At 50.3% G+C, this 17415-nt stretch overlaps 1 protein-coding gene across 1 annotated transcript in view; it reads left to right on the forward strand.

Annotated features, from left to right (window-relative positions):
- Positions 1–17415, forward strand: part of KIF5C (kinesin family member 5C) — a 145774-nt gene that overhangs the window by 121995 nt on the left and 6364 nt on the right. The window contains exons 22-25 of the mRNA XM_010950260.3: positions 3711–3782; positions 6226–6330; positions 8203–8419; positions 9745–9858. Of these exons, the coding sequence (XP_010948562.1) occupies positions 3711–3782; positions 6226–6330; positions 8203–8419; positions 9745–9851 (501 nt within the window). The 3' untranslated portion in view covers positions 9852–9858. The remainder of the gene's footprint in view (positions 1–3710; positions 3783–6225; positions 6331–8202; positions 8420–9744; positions 9859–17415) is intronic.

Below are 17415 nucleotides of genomic sequence, written 5' to 3' on the forward strand. Positions count from 1 at the left end.
TCTGTCCTGCGTCAAAATTCATTGGGTTTGTCTCCTCTGGTCAACTTCTGTTTCAGTTGCCCTGGAGGATGGCTGCCTGGCTCCAGGGGCTCTCAAGAGCCTTTCAAAGTGCCACACAGCCTGTGTTTGAGGACAGACCACCCCGACATAGGCTCTCAATTTGGTGAAAACATGTCTAGCCATTTTACATGACAGGACAAAGGGGGAGAGAAGCTGTTGTTGAGATGCAGCCATACATTTTGACTCCATTCATATGTCCTGTGAACTTATGTGGGACTGAGCCTGGCTCCAGGAACTCGGTGACCCCAGTGACCCCGGACTGGAGGCAAGTGGATGGTCAGGGCTGGACCCAGGCCGCACCCTGGCTCCCAGGCCGGTGTTAGCTACTCCTCAGAGCCAGGCCGGGGACGAGGGCACAGGCCATTCAGGACAGAAGTGAGATGACTGTCCAAAGGCAGCTGGGCCTTTCAAGCACAGTGGAGAAGATGGTGGACAGGGCGACTTGGGGGGCAGCTGAAGGGAAGCCATGGAACCGCTTCAGCTCTGTCTGTGAAGTGACACCCACAGTCACAGATCGTTACAACAATTCACGAAAATATCGAACATTAAAATGTTCCTGTGTTCCCAGCAGCCAAAGGTAAATATTCCAGTATCTCTTCCTCCTTGACACCCCACCCATGAGCACTCTCGCCTGGCACACCTGCCTTCCACGTCCTCACCCAGACACTCCCCCTTCCCCTCCCCCTCACGGTCTCACCCACACGGGCACAATCGCTTGTTCTTTCTCACACACCCACACACGCTCACACCCTCCACACAAGGGCTCACACCCCTCCTCTCACACCCACAGCGCCTCACACACGTTCTCGTGCCTGTGCTCCACCCACTCAAAGTTCTTACGCTCACTGAACACTCCCCCGTAACAGGCTGACACCCACATTCATGCTCGCTGGTGACCACCCACACGCTCTCACTCACACACTCACTGTTGCAAAGACTTGCTCATCCCCAGCTCTCACCCTGACTCACACCCACCCATTTGCACCCTCATGTCGTCGTTCGCAAACGCTCTCGCCCGGTCTGTTTCCCCCATGCATGCCCGTGTGGTCACACTCACACACACTCACTCACTGGTGAGCATTCACGCTCTCTCTCACTCCGCAGCCTCTCCCACGTACTCCTTCACCTCCGCTCACACACTCACCTGTGTGCTCACTCTCCCAGGCTCGCACACTTTCTCTTCCACAGTCACTCATGGACGTGGGCTTTGGCCTTTTTGGATACGTATTTAACAACACATTTTCCTCACTCGCCTCCTCAGATCCATGGGTCCTCCCTCCCTCCCCCCACCTGCTCACCCATCCCCCTCCTCACATCCACACCACCTACCCCCTGCCACACATGCTCACCCGGGGACGGACCCACCGACCTGGCCCTATGCCCCCTCTCCTGCTCTCCCTCGTGTCCATACACATCACACACATACGCGTTCAGTCCCCAGACGGAAGCCCCCAGTCTGCGCCATCTCAGACGCGGGTGTGTCCACTCAGCCTTCCCCCTGAGCTCTCCCTGAGCTGGAAGTGCCCCTCAGAGGCATCGCTGTGCTCCCCTTCCTGAGCCCTCCTTAGCTCCAGGCCTGCACTACCGCCTGTGTCTGGGCCGGGTGGGGGCGGAACCTGCCATCTGGGGATGGAGCCTGAAGCCCACTCCAGGGGACAACGCTGGGGACAGCCGACTGGCCCTGGGGGGCGGCTCTGGGGCCCCAGGCAGCCACCTGGCTTTGGCAGGACACTCTGAGCTCTGGGGCCGGCCCCCTCCTGCGGCCTCGCTGGGCTTTGTGTTCCCATCTCTCTGGTGTCCACGGGGACGGGAGGCGGAGCCCTGAGCTTTGACACAGGGCAGCGGCCCGGGCCGGGCAGGGAGGACTGGAGGGAAGCGCGTGGGGGCGGGCGAGGGAGTGATAATGAACATGATGGAGAGCCTGTTGCCCTGGGAAGCCAGCGCCAGGTGCCCCGGCATCCATGTGCAGCTTACCACCTACTTCCAGGGTCTTGAACTGCCTCTCCTAGACTGTTTGTTGAAGTTACTTAAAAACAAGCAGAAATGAGCGAAACTCGCCAAACTCAGGACTCTGTATTATTTGGTGTTTGGTCCTGAGGAAACACCTGGCCCTTTGACCAGGCACCCAGGTCTCTTCATGTCCCTGTGGGGTAGTGGTGTTTGTCACAGAAAGTATTTACCGTGATTACAGCACAGGCAGGAATAAAATCCCTGAAGCGGGAGGGCGGGCTTGGGGAGCGGGGGCCTGGGGTGGAGCTCGCCAGCCGGGGATGCGGGTGGAATGTCGGTGCTGGCATCACCGAGCGTGGGGCTGCATCCCCGCACCTGCTGGCTGGTGGCTCAGCCCTGCCCAGGCTCTGTGTGCACGCAGCTCATAATCACAGAACCTGCTTGGCCTCCTGCAGGAAGTAATTTGCCTCATCTGAGGAAGCAGTCGACTTAAGGTGCTTTTTATTTCAACACAGAATCACGAATTGGGCCCAGGAATGAGACCTTAAATTAACACAGAACTTTTATTCCAAGAAACTTAGTGTTTCCATGGCTTTATAGCCTCTTTCTTCCTTTTTTTTCTGTGAGCCTGTATGAGCTGCATCTCTTCACATTCTGTGTGCAAGTAGATCTATTTAGGCTAATTGAAAAATATAAATGCGAGTGTCTCTTTCTTCTCCCTTGTAGGGGAATATTTTGAAGGGAATTAGTCATATGTACCGTGGTAAATGCTCGAAGACTTGGAAGGAAATTTTGGGGTTTTCTAACTTTGTTAACAGAGATCACCAGAGCTGACTCAGACCTTTGTTTTAGCAATCTAATTCCTAAGGGTTCATTAGTAGAAATAATCCGAAATGCAGAAACACATGCCCCCATGAAGTTAATTACATGCAAGTTATAACATAATAATAAAAGGAAACAATAAAAGCCAGCTGGCTTTCAAATATGAAGCATCAATAAATTAATTGTGGCTAATGTTTACCCAGCATTTACTATGTGCCAGAAACCGTTGTAAGAGTTTTATACGATCAATCTTGACAACAACTATGAGGCAACTACTATTTTTATCCTCATGTTACAAATAAGAAAGCTGAGGCCCACAAAGGGTAGATAAATTGTCCCGGGTCACGCAGGTAGGAAGTCCACCCACCCGCCTCCCCCATGAGCTCAGTGCTGCGAAGCAAAGCGGCCCATGGACCAGGGCCAGGAGGGGTGTAGAAACATGAAAAATGCTGGTCAGCGAGGGTGGGAGACATTGTGGCCAACCTTTCATGTGAACGTGTTGGCATTTTGTATAATGTGTACGCAATAAATTGGGGGGAAGTCCATTCTGGTACAATGCAGCCCGCTAGGAATTTTTATGAGAAACCTTTTGATTTTTTGCGGTTGAGGGAGGGAAGTGGGGGGTCTATTTAAAACAACAGCAAACGAGCAGGCTTTGTTCTAGTTTACACTTCATTGTTTCAATTCTCAGTCTCTGTCCTTGGGGTGCCCCCGGGAATGAGGAAGAGGGGGAAGACACGTGTGATAGGCGGGTCTGAGGAAGTGGGGGGCCCCCTGGCTTCTATTGGCGGCTTACAAGCCTTGTGACGACATCAGGGTGGATGGTCTGGTGCCAGTGTGTCCCGCACTTAAGTCGTTTTGACAATCTTCTCTTCCAGTCCCGAGAGCTGCAGACTCTGCATAACCTCCGGAAGCTCTTCGTCCAGGACCTGACTGCCCGGGTCAAAAAAGTGAGTTCTAGTTTGGATGAATGGGACTGAGAAGAAAAGAAGAGTTGGCTGGAAAGAATCATTTTCAGTTGAAATATCACTTGCTTAAATTGGGGCTGGTTAAAAATTAAGTATTTCATGCCAGAGAATATTATTAAAAGAATCTGCTCAAGGGGAAAAAAGTACTGGGGGACACTTTTCCATCTGACTTTTCCTTCTTAGGAAAAGGAAGTTATAATCCTTTCCTTGGCCTTCATTTTAAATGAACACATATTTATCTGGCTGCAGCCTGAAAACCGCTGTGAGCGAGGCGGGGGAAAAGCCGGAGAGGTCTCACCAGACAGCACGTAGCCCCAAGGCCTGGGTGGCGGGGAAGTCGGGGGCGAGATCTGCCAGCTCGGAGTGTGTGAAGCACTTTAACATCTGGGGTCTTACTTGCTCTTCCCACAGCAGCCATGCAAGTGGTCTCAGTGTTCTGTTTTGCAGCTGTGGAGAGGGGCTCAGAGGTTAGATAACCTCCCAAGATCGCCCAGCTGGGGAGAGCCAGGGATAGCACTGCAGAGTCTAGGCCTGTGTGACTCCTGAGCTTCTTTGGTCCTGGTGCCACACGCAGTGATCTCGGGGCGTCGCCACCCCACAACAGCTCCCAGAGGTGTCAGGAGGGAGGAGGGAGCGGGGGCTACGGCAAGGGGGCTGTGCTTTGGATACGTTTGAAAGCGATGGATGAGGCACAGCGGGGATACCCAGAGGTACGGTAGGATGGAAGGAAGGAATGTGTAAGGAAAGTGTGCACGTGGGGGTCTGTGTGAAGGAGCCAAGGAAAAGAGATGAAATATGTTAAAAAAAGAAAAATAGAGGAGGTGTTTGATGGAGTGGGCTCTGAGAGGGACAGAGGTAACAGCTTAGTGTTAGGCTTGGTAAGGGGAAGGGACACACTTTCCCAGAGGGGAGAAGAAGTCAAGATGGAGACATTTACAGGGAGGTAATGACAGTGGGTCCGACAACTTTGACCTTTTTTAACATGGAGGCCTGGTCCCCGATGGGCAAGAAGGAAGAGAATGGGGGGCCCCTGGAGACGAGAGGAGCTCAGGCAGCTGTGGGGGGGGGGTTGCTAGGGATGAGAAAAAGGATGCTGAGCAGTGGTGGGGGTGTCTAGCTGAGGGTCAGAGTGTGGATTGGGCGAGGCGCCTGACAGCACGTTTCTAGTGAGTTTGGAGGTCTAGAAATGAAAATAAGGAAAGAGGGTGAGAATGATGGGAAATTTCAAGGCCTGAGTGCCAGCGGTCAGGCAGGCAGTGGTGACCACAATCATCAAAATGGAAATGCCGAGGACGCGGACCAGGGAGGAGAGAGAGGCCAGAGCAGAGGTGGTGGGGAGAGGCTAGAGAGGTTATGACAAGAGCTGAGAGAGCTCAGCCGGAGGAAGGAGGTGCTCCAAGGAGGGTACGGAGCTTGAGATCAGACTCCTGGGCTTCACAGTACAGAACTCTCTAGGAGGGACCTATTAGACCAGTGTTTCTCAAAGTGCGGTCACCTGGCCAGCAGCACTAGCATCACCTGGGAACTTGCTAGAAGTGCAGATTCTCACATGCACCCCACATCCGCTGGCTCAGAGATGAGGCTGGGGCCCAGCAGTCTGCGTTTTAACAGGCCCTCTTCTGGGTTTGAGAAGTCCGGATTTAGACCGAAGAGACATGGGTTTGAGAAGCTCACATAGCCATCCCCTCTCAGAAAAAGAAGGGTGATGCTCGCTTTGAATCAGATGAAGCAAGCATGCTTTGCCATTTCTGTACTCCAGGATGTGTTCGTACATGTATTTCCCAGCTTATCTGGCCACTCAGTGTGGCGGTGCTGAGGGAACAGCATTTTTGTTAATCCCAAGATCTGATAAATTTCAAGAGTTGATCCAGCACAGTGCATGGATGCTGTGACTAGTCTGAGATGGACTGATTAAGGAATTTCATGGACTTGGATGCTGAAGGGACAAGCAGAGGCCACTGAGACTTCCCAGGGGGACCACAGACACTTGCCCACAGCTTGGTGACTTGTCATCTCCCTTGTAATGTTTGACATCAACTTGTGATGTCTTGAAACCCAAATTTAGGTCTTGGGTTTATATTTTCATTTTAGTTCTTCTTAATGAGTTTCAGAACACTTTTTTTTTCTTTACCTACCTGCAAGGGAGAGGCATTTCTCACAAAGAGAACTGTATCTAATCTGCATCCTTCAAAAGAAGATTTGAAGTTTTTTGTTTTTTATTCCCAGCTGTCTACCAATCACGGAAATTAATTGGGAAAGATCGTTGAGTCTACACTTTTAAAACCTCTGTTTCAGAATGACCTTTAGTAAGATAGGGGAGTTTTTTTCCAAAAGAGACTTTAGAAAGGACAGTCCACATGATGCGGGGGCTGAGGGTGGGCTGTGGGGAGGCCTGTCCCGCTGACTCTTTGGTGTTGATGCACAGAGTGTGGAGCTGGACAGCGACGATGGAGGAGGTAGTGCTGCCCAGAAGCAGAAAATTTCCTTCCTGGAGAACAATCTGGAGCAGCTCACCAAGGTTCACAAACAGGTAGGAGGGTTGTGTCAGCTTCCTTCTGTTTTCTCTTTCTCTCCTAGAAAAAACCCCTCTGGATGTGTCCCCAGCGAGGGAGAAGGCTCTGATATGGAAGGGAAAAGGACTATATGTCAGGGGAGGGTATAGCTCAGTGGTAGAGCGCATGCTTAGCACACACAAGGTTATGGGTTCAATCCCCAGTACCTTGATTAAAATAAATAAAATCCCTAATTATCCACCGCCCTGAAAAAAAACAAAAAACAAAACAAAGGACTGTACGTAACCGGGGAGTGTCAGGACTGGAAGGGTCCTTGAACTCTGTCTTCAGTGACTTCTCATAAATAAAACACTTTCTTTTGTGGAAGCCAAATAGAAGGAAAAGAGTTTGAGCTCTCTGGGGTTTGGGCAGTAGGATGTTCAGTCATGTCTTTTTGTCCTGCCTCCAGTCCCCGCCTTGTATCCATCTGGCCTCAGTGTCTCCCATGATGCCTCTGAGGACCCTTTGTGGACCCAAAGGGTCCACAGAGTGCAAAGTGGATACCACTGAGCTGGGTCAAGCTCCTTATTCTTATAGGTGAGGAAACAGACTGGTAGAGGAAGTGACTGGCCTCATCCCACTGGTGGGAGAACTGGGCAGCACTGGCCCCTCTCAGCTCTGTCACCCTGTTTCTTGGGCATCCTCTCAGGTCCTTGTGACACCCTGGAGTTTGCCTAGAGTGACAGAGAGCAATAACCATGTCCAAAGCTTTCTGTTTAAATGCTGGAATGTTCATGACTTTTCCCCAAATCCTCAAGATTTGGGATCTGATAAAAAATGGTCCAACTTTTTGGACCACATGGTCGAGGGGATGTCATTTCTCTTTGACTTGTTACATCCTCTTCAACGTTATCGATGATGACATTTTTCTCCAAACGGTGGATGACAGATTCAACAGGGTTGAAGTCATTCAAGCAAATTGATGAGAAATATAGAAAAACAGAAGCTGCTAGGGAACTTGAAATAGGGCTCTGAAATTCATTACCTCATTCATGAATTCAACAAATATTTATTAAAAAAAACCGTTCTCTCCCTGGCAGTGGAGCTGGTGCCGGATGGGGATACAGGGGTAGAGAAGACAGATGTGGGCCCAGCAGTAGCTCAGCCTTTGCGTTGCACCTTCTGATTTTCAAAATTTTCCCTGATGCACTTGGATTCCCACAACGGTCCTGTTATGTAGTATGTAGACTTGTAGTGGCTGAATGACTCACACCCGGTCAGATGGCTGGGCAATAACAGAGCTGGCTCTTCAGCCTGTTCTTAACCCAGGAAAGTCTGTTCCTTCTTAATTATTGGTCTTAGATAATGAAAGAATGAGCAGTACCCCAAGTTAGCCTCTGGATATGTTGCAAAGTGGGGTCCAAACCCAGTGCTGGTGCAGACAATGTGTTCTGCTTGGACGGAGGCCTCCAGAGAGCTCTAGAGCATACATGCCTTTCACTGAGCACTTTTGAACTGGCTTCACATTTCTTAGCTTTCACATGCAAAATGTCCAAGTAGTCAATTTTCTCCAATCCTGTCGTCCCCCGCCCCACCCTTGGGTAAATCCTACCCAAGCCTGAAAGTTTCCTGTGGCTAGAAATGGCTTTTCATTTTATCCTATACCCTCCCCCTTTCCTTGCATACGTGAATCCTGTGTTTGGCAAATTGCAGGCTCAGGGTATGGGATTTCTATTCTCCTTTAGTGCTCCCAGAGTTTTACCGTCATACGGACTCTCCAAGACGACCTAGCAGGGGTGGGGGGTGGTTCTAGTTGCTCTCCTATGACTTTCCCTGTCCCCCCGCCCCAGTGGGTCTGTTCCTCCCGCCTCCCCACCTGGTAACTCTCCGCCTGTCCCCTCCCGCCCCAGCTGGTCCGGGACAACGCAGACCTGCGCTGCGAGCTGCCCAAGCTGGAGAAGCGGCTGCGCGCCACGGCCGAGCGCGTCAAGGCGCTGGAGAGCGCGCTGAAGGAGGCCAAGGAGAACGCCATGCGGGACCGCAAGCGCTACCAGCAGGAGGTGGACCGCATCAAGGAGGCCGTGCGGGCCAAGAACATGGCCAGGAGGGCCCACTCCGCCCAGATTGGTACGTGGGCCTGCACTCGCGCGCTTGGTAGAAAGCGAGGGCTCCGCCGGCCGGAAGCTCGGATGCTCTGAAGAGCTCGGGTACTCTGAAGCAGCTCGGGTGCTCTGGGTGGGCCAGGCCTTAAAGGCGGTCAGGCCTGTGGGACCCAGGCCAGCCAGCTCCTCCCAGCACCCTACGTCCATCCTGGGAGGATAGCATTACCAGGTGCACGCTTCCTTACACTGCGAGATTCCTGTCGACATTGTGAGCTTCACAGCTGTTGAGCAGCGGGGGAGGGGTATAGCTCAGTGGTAGAGCACGTGCTTAGCATGAATGACGTCCTGGTTTCAATCCCCAGTACCTCCATCAAAACAAACAAAAAACTCCAAAGCTATTGAGCTGAGCAGAGAAGCCGGCAGGCAGAGGTGTTTGGCTGTAACAGGCAGAGGTACACTCTCAGAAATAACCAGAATATACAACTTGCTCAGCAAAGCCTGAAGGCCCTCTGTGTTTTGCACCAGGTGGAACCATGAAGGAGCTGTATGTAGCCAAAAGTGTCAGGGAAAGCCGCTTGCAAGTACAAGTTTGGAAATACCCTGGAGAGAGCCAGGCCTGGCATCAGTGAGAGCAGGGTCCAAGACCTGGACTCGCACGGTCCACCCATACAAAGAACGAGAGCGTGACTGTTGACTCACAGTTCCCAGGATGGAGCCAGAGGAGTAAAAGGGATTTAGGGATGTTCTCTAGAGAGTTCCTTCCTTCCTTCCTTCCTTCCTTCCTTCCTTCCTTCCTTCCTTCCTTCCTTCTTTCCTTCCGTCTCCAGTAACATGTACTATTATTTCTTATCAGATATTGCTGTGCAGATGTTTTGTAAACCAGCAACTTCAGGTTTCTAGTTTTAAGATCACACCTTAGATTAGTGGTTCATTGCATTTATTGGATTTTATATGGTTTGAAAATCTACTGAATGTTAGGGACCCTCTCCCCCACAAAATGCATCACAGACAGAATACTGCATCCAGTTTCTGGGAGATGCTGTTGGAACCCATGGGGACCTGTAGATCTGCCTCAGATAAAACTGAAAGTCTTGTGTTTCTAATTTCCCTTAATCAGAAATAATTGATACATAAGATCTCTCTGTCCCCTCAACATTGGATGCCTTGGATTAGCTAACTGTACTCCTAGGAGGGCAGACCTCCTGTTTCAGAAAGGTCTGGTGGTTGATAAGAATGGTAATACTGATAAAAATTGTGCCTCTTGGTTTTTGCATGTGACCTGGAGGTATCTGGGTGTGGCTGTCTCAGCCCTTTCTGAATGTCTCTTCTCTCTCTGTCTGTTGGGTGCAGCCAAGCCCATCCGCCCTGGACACTACCCCGCATCATCTCCGACGGCCGTCCATGCCATCCGAGGGGGAGGAGGCGGCTCTTCAAACTCCACTCAGTACCAGAAATAAATACGAAGTGAGTCCCCAGTGTCGGGTTGGCTTCTGTCGAGGGCAGCCTTGGGTCCTCCCTGCCCCTGCCTGGCTCTCAGCCACGCACGTGTGGACCTAAAGCAGAGAGGGAGTGGCTCAGCTCTTCCCGGGGACAGGCTCTGGGGGTTCAGGTTATCAGGGACCTGGGTCTTCCCTCAGGTCAGTTTGGAGCCTCAGGGTTTCCAGCTAAGGCCACCTGGGGCCGGGGACCCTCTAGGGATGGGGAGGGCATGGTGAATGATTCACCTGAGCTTTCTTTGTCTGTGGGATTCCTCTATGGCTGGCATCCAACCTGCTTGTCAACTGCGTTTACTCAGAGCAGGCGGGGGTGGGGGGTGGTTGCTTTAAGTCTCAGGAACTGAACATAAAGAAGGAGCCAGATTATAGAAAATCATATATGTATATTTTCATTGAAGTACAGTCAGTTACAATGTGTCAACTTCTGATGTACAGCATAATGTCCCAGTCATGTATATATATGTGCATATATTCATTTTCATATTCTTTTAGAAAGTCACGTTTTACGATTACTATTGGAACTCAACAAATGAGGTTTTTAAGAATTGTGCCGATGTATGTCTCTGTGGGTCCAGACCTCTTTTTCCTTTGAGATGGTGGTTTGAAAACTTCTCTTCCCACAGTCCACATGCCTGATGTTGTGCTACCAACACAAAGGGAAAAAAGCGATCTGCTTTAGGAAAGAAAAGGAGGGAGCACAGGCCTGTCCTTTTGTGCTCGAGACAAAGAGGTTACTGGTTGGACAGGGGTGACAGACAGCTAGGGGGCCAGGAAACTCTGTTTAGAAAAACTCTGACTTTGGACCAGTAACCTGTAGGTGGGGGAGGTGGCTCCGTATGTTGGCCTTGGACTGTAAGCTCCCACTAAGGAAGCTGTAGTGATTGAGGGCAGCTCGGGAGCGGTGGTTGCTCACCTCATCCTTTTTGCATCAAGGTGGGGAAAGTGGCTATGAAGGGGTATAACAGTATTGCTGAGGCTCTGACTGAAACTTCCAAGAGGAAGCTTGGTAGCTGCACCCGGACAGCGTTCACCTGCCCTGTCCCCGGCAGCATGCCAGGGAGCAGGACAGGCCGAGGCAGCGTGCGGGTGGGCGGTGAGGCCGCCACCGTCTGCCAGGTGCTGGAAGGCTGGATGGGCAATTATCTTGGCGGTGGGCCACCCTGTTCAGATGCCATCTCTGCTTTTGGTCAGAAATAAAATAAAATTGGATGTTATCAAATTGCTTTTGACTGCATGTTATCAGCGTGGGGACTGACCCTCCAAGAGAACTGGAAGATGAGTGCTGGTTTGTGTTCTCTTCTAATTCTCATCGTTGTTACAAAGTAGTTTTTAGTCTCTGCAGCAATAGATTCTAACCACTGAGTGAGCGGGGAGGCCCATGTCTGAGTATCCTATTTGGTGTTGTGACCAGATAGAAGGGGTTTTAAAGATACTATCATTTATTTATCTGAAAGTTATGGACAAGAACATTGACTGTGTTTAAGACCATGACTGGGCACTTGTTGTTGTGGGTTCAATGTGGCGGGCCGGTGACACGGGCTGATAAAGAATTACCGGAGACCGAGGAGAGTTTAGGAAGGTTTAATAGCTACGCTGCTACAGACAACAGTACAGCAGCGGCCACACAGAGGTGCCTGCGCCAGCGCCGCGGGCGGGTGGGCGTGCAGAGTCGGTTACTGGGGGAGGGGGCTGTGCACACAAGGAGTGGGTAACTGATTTGTTGTAAGATCTGTCAGGGACTCTCTGAACAACAGGTTTTCCGACTTTGATGAGGGCAGGATGTGAGACCTGTCCACCTAGGGTATTGTGAGGTGGGCCATCTCCTAGGGCAATGAGTTTTGTTAGGGTAAACACACATCAAGAGATGTTTTTATTCTGCAGAAATGCAGGTATGCAGAGGGGCCTGTGGTGGGGAGTGGGGGTTAAGGTGTCAATGGCTCCCGGCACACGGAGAGCCCTGGGGTGGGGGTTTTATGACTCTAGAGAGTGCCAGCCAGCTCCACATTTGTCAGTAGAGGTTAAAACAGGATGGTAACCAATGGAGTAGGGAATTATACTTGGAAGTGAGGAAATGCCAAATTATTTTAAAAAATAATTGGAAATATGGAATTCATTGCTAAGATGGGATCAAAATCTTTCTGAAGTGATCTTTCCTGCTCTTTGGGCTTCTCATTCTGAAGTGTGTCTGTCCTGGAGAAATGATCTCAGCTGCTGACCCGTCCTTACTGCCCGCTGGAGCCAGAGCAGCCCATTGTACTTGGGCAGCATCTGAGTGCCTCTGGGATTCCATTCTGCTTTATTTCTGGATTCAAGGAATAGAGTCAAAATGAGTCTTTTGGTTTATGCTCAGAGTTCAGAGCAACCAAAGATGCCAACGTGTAGAAATTGAGAGTTATGACCTGTAGATTGTGTTCAAGGCCATGGGTCTGGAGGAGGTAGCCTGGAAAGCGTGGGCAGAGGCAGAGGGTGAGGAGCATTTGACCAGGCCTGGAGCCTGGCAAATGGAAAGGTCAGGAAAAGGAGGTGGCACCAACAAAAGGGTCTGAGGAGGATGATGTGAGGTTTGTTGGGGGGGCAGAGTGGAGAGCCCTGGTTCCTAGGAGTGGGTGGCCAGCTGTGCAAAAGAATGCTCAGGGCTCCAGGAGGGTGACCTGAGTCTGATCTTGGTGGGGGCTGGAGGGTGGTGACCTCAGCTGCAGGGAGAAGGGGGAAGCAAGCCCCTTTAGCACGGACCAGAGAGCATGGGAGTGGGGACGGGGAGTCAGAACTGCGCAATGCTTGGAGTTCTGTTTGAATGGGCAGAGGAATGGAGCAGTGTGGGGTTAAGACAGGGTTTGCATTTCTTTTTTAAGGTGGGAGCTATTACAGCATGTTTGTCCACTAATGGTCATGATCCAGCTGGGAAGGGAAGTTGGTAACTTAGGAGAAGGGAGGATGATGGTAGAGAGTATTGGCTTTCTAAGAGGTGCCACCATCCAAAACATGAGCAGAGGTGACACTGCACCCGAGGTGACACTGCACCCAAGGTGTCGGGAAATCAGAGTAGAAAGCACGGATGCTGGTAGCTGGGGTGCGCAGGGAGGTGAAACGGATCTCTTAGTGCCTGTTTTCTCGTGCAAATAAGAAGCCACGTTACTAGCTGAGGGGGTGGGGAGAGACAGGGTTGTAGGCTGAAGAGAGAAGGTGTGAAAGAGGCCTCTCAGGCAGTGCTGAGTGCTTATTCGAGGCCCCGCATTTGATGTAGATACCATTTAAATATTTGTCCAGCTCCCTGGTTCTGAGGGTCCTGGAGTTCGTCTCTCTTTCCTGGCAACGCCACAGGGCACTGGTTCAAATGCGTCCACCAGATGGCGCCAGTGGGGCATTACTGAAACCTCGGCTGTTTTCTGACACTTTGAGGCAGCAGAATCGTCATCTTTTGGTTTTCCTATACGTAGACTTATTTCTCAAACTTGAATGGTAAATAGAGTACTTTCAAAGAAAGAAAATTCTCACAGAGTCCCAGAGTTTAATTATTTTATTATACTATATAAGTGTTTGCCAGTTTAAAACAGCATACACTCCCTTACAGATCTTCTGCAACTATCAGGTCAAAACAGATTTAGAAATTAGGTTTAAAAAGTCAAAAATCCAAGTCACCAGACTTAACATAATTCAATGAAAGTCTTTCGTGGGCGGTGAAGAGCTACGTGCAGTGTGACTGGTCTGCATTGCTTCTGGTCAAGTGTGGCTTGTGTGTGTCACGACATGACCATCCTTTCACCCTCCTTCTCCATGAAATCCACTGCAGAACCACAGTGTGCTCTTAAGTCATTTGTCCTCTCGTGGCTGGAACACATCATTTTCCTATTGAGCCCAACAGGAAATTGAGGCTTCAATTTCCTATTGAAGTTGACGAAAGTTGTGAGGAGATGTACCAGCGTGGTCTTGTCATAAAGCAAGTGTGGGGCTGAAGCTGGTGACAAGGTCGTCAGCTAGGTTACCTAGAATACACACGTTTTAACTCTTCAGATTTTCATGGCAAGAAAAACCTAAAATTGAAAATACTGTGAGATGAATCGCAACCCGGGATGCCTCCTACTTTGTTGATGTAGATGAAGAGTGATATTTGAGGACAGTATTTTTTACGAAAAATCATATATATCAAGTCTAGAAATCATATCCTATTTAATAAAGTTTTAATAAACTTTAGTAAAACATTTGGCAAAATCACAGTGGCAGAGCTGGAAGGGACTCACAGGGCTCTTATGGTACATTTGAAGAAGATTTTTTTTTTTTTTTCCCTGTTAACACTGATTTCATGTGTTGAGGCATAAAGAGAACAGCCCTGGAAAAGCACTTACATGTGCGGTTTATGGCAGGGTCACCCAGGTGAACGTAACCACGGAAAACCCAGGGGTCTGACATGACCCTGTGTCTCTGATTTATGTGACATTGCCTGGGTCAGTCATTATGTGACATGGCTCTGTCCCCTTCTGGTTTCACTACTTCTGGAGCTTATCGTGGCTGTATTTGTTTATTGTCAATAAAAATGATACCTTTAACTTCTTCAATGGTGGGATGGAGGTGCACACATAAGGTTCTGGGGTTTCCCCACCGTTTCCTTTTGTTGCCAGAAGGGTCATCGGTGGCTGCGGGTCTGAATTCCTGGCCCCCGTGTCTCCTGTGTGTCTGCAGTGGTCAGGATCTTCAGCCTTTCACACTTGGCCCAGACACTGGGAACACAAGTGACTTTCTCCTCCAAGCAGTCTTGTCACAGTAAGCTCCCCTTGACCAGGGAAATCCCAAGTATACATTAAAGACAGGCAATCCAGTGTTTTTTAGCCTCGCATGTAAACTTCGAATTTCCTGGACTCTGATGCCACTGGCCATTTCTGCATATTCCCTACTCTCAGCTAAAACCCTAAACTCTAAGTTCCCTGAGTCTGCTGGCCCTTCTTTCTTTGAACGGAGAAAGCTCCACCTCTCCTGAAGTTCCACTGACCCCTCACTCCACTGCAGGCAGAGTGGGGGTTCCTCTAAGCCTTTACTGCTGGGACCACACTGCCCTTTCCGACAGGTCCTTGGTGTATCCTTCGGTTCCGGCTGCGCTTCCCATGCTGGCATCTGCCCATTTATACTCTCTGCTTTCCTGCTGTTGCTCTTCTCTCTGTCCTGAACACCTGCATCCAGCCTATCTTGCACCCTCCTTGGGGTTCTCCTTGACCTTTCTCCCGGTTTGACACACTCCTCACAAAAACAAAATATACAGACATGAGATGCACAGGTTGACTTCTGCCCACAGCAGACATGGGTTCACGCCACATGCAGAGGGTGAGTGAGGAGCTGCTTTGGGATTTAGCCCTTTGAAGCTGAGAAGCCTCATCTGCAGGATGAGATCCTGAAGCCACACACGTGGTGTCCATCAAAGCCAGTGGACCATTCAGCTTGCCCTTGCTGTTGGAAAATCCTGGCAAGAAATGATTCAGTCACCAGAATGTGTATGCGGAGGGACTCTTTGCTACAGACAAGGTAGCAGGGCGATGGTGGGCTCAGGATCTGGGGCTGGGCTGCCTGGGGTGGAATCCCAGCTTGGCCACGTCCTGGGTAAGTGACCTCACCTCTCTGCCTCAGTGTCTCCTCTGTAAAATGTGGCCGGTGATAGCACCTACTCAGAGGGTGGCTGTGAGGGTTAGAAGCACGAATATATACAGAGAGCTTAGGTAAATGCCCGGCACACCACGAGCCCTCAGTGTTCACCTGTGTTGTCATCCTCAAGTCCAGCCTCGTTCAACCTTCTCCAAAGAGGCGGAGTGAACGTCAAGATCTTGCCAACTTGTTAGTGGTGGATCCTGGACTCAGTGTCCTGAGCTGCTTTCAGCAGTTCCCAAGTTTCCTGGCTGTGGGGCCTTTGACATTCCTTAAGAAGTGTCAGTGATGTCAGAGAGCTTTTATATTCCTGGGTTATGTCTATTGATATGTATTATGGCAGAAACTGAAACATTGAAAATACTACTGCTATTAACATAAATGCCATTTTTTATGAAAAGTATTTCAATTCCAAAATAAAAAAAACTTAGCAGAACGGCAGTGTTTGGCAGTTTTGCACATCTCCTCACTATTTGGCCTAATAGATGACAGCTGGGCCTCCTCCCCGCTGCTGCTGTATGTCTGCTGCGGCGTGTGGTCAGAGTCCAAGTACGTGAAGCACACCCAGCCTTGTCCCTCCAGACGAGATTCTTATCCCTTTAACAAAGAAAGCTGTGTCGTGGAGAAGTTACGATCATAGTGCCTTTGTGACAGGTTTGCGCTGGGAATTGAACAGAGAGTGAAAAGTCACAGAAGAATGCTAGGCAAAAATGAGGCCCTGACACATACTTGCTGATGTTACGGGGGTCGTGGGGACAGCAGAGCTTCAGGGAGAGAGGATGGAATTTACCGCAGATGGCACTGCTGTGGCCTGGGACTTTGAAACTAGCATCGTGAACGTGAAGGGAGGAGTCGCGGAGGACCTGGGAGAGAGAACTCCCGCGTCTGCAGGGCTGCAGGGCCGCCCTGCTTTCATTCTTCTCAGCGCGGTTCTCAGTTGTACGTTCCGAGCAGCAGAAATTGTCCCCCCTCAGCAGACTGCGCTAACGCTCCCGGGAGGTAAATCCACTTCTATACAGCAGTTGATACACCAAGGACAACTGGTAATTCTTACAGTGTGGGGATTGAAAGGCAAGAGGAAAGATAAAACTCAGTGCTGTTTGGATTAAGCGCAAATCCACTGCAGGCAATTGCAAAAGCCAAGGTCGGAGACAGAGGAGCCTCTAACTACTACTTGCAAACACCCACGTGTAATTAGCTTCTTTCTTCAAGCTTCCCCACCCCTTCTAAAGAGAGGTGATTTTATTTCCTTCTAAAGCTGGTCACACATTGCCACTCTGAATTCCTGTCTCCAGCGGGGCAGAGGCCCCGGGACAGCCCGGCACCACGTCACTCGGTCCAGTACCATGTGCTTTAGGTGAGTGAGTGACTCCTCTAAGGAAGGTCAGCCAAACTGGGTTTACATGTTCTTGAGATTCTCCAACCTCTCTGGATGGTGAGTTCATGTGATCAGAGGATGAGGAAAGGTTGTTCTTGGGGCCAACACATTTCCCTCTACAAGCTATATCCGTTTTCTCCCCAGAGTTTGTGGGAGGAGATGACCATCTAGATGGCTGGGGGTTGGATGGGAGTATCCTGGCCGAGTCCGTTGTTCTTGGGCCTGCTGGGAAGACTGCTTTCGCAGACGCCATGGAAAGCTCCTACCTCGGGATGAAAAGGAGGGCCTCCTCATGGCACAGGATGTCTCACTGGTGGAGGCCCTGTGTTTTCCTTCCAGAGCGCCTCTCAGTCCCAGTTCCCTCTCGCCCTCCTTGAGGTGGCTAAACTAAGCATGTTGGGTTCCCTGTGTGGCCCCCTGTTTCTTCCAAACTATTAGCCAAAATGTGTAGAATCTTGCATGTTGTGGGGAGATTAGAATGAAAGGCCTTCTCTGGAAATCATGTCACTTCATGGTCTG

This window comes from Camelus bactrianus, chromosome 5, assembly GCF_048773025.1.
Source record: "Camelus bactrianus isolate YW-2024 breed Bactrian camel chromosome 5, ASM4877302v1, whole genome shotgun sequence".
Classification (NCBI taxonomy): domain Eukaryota; kingdom Metazoa; phylum Chordata; class Mammalia; order Artiodactyla; family Camelidae; genus Camelus; species Camelus bactrianus.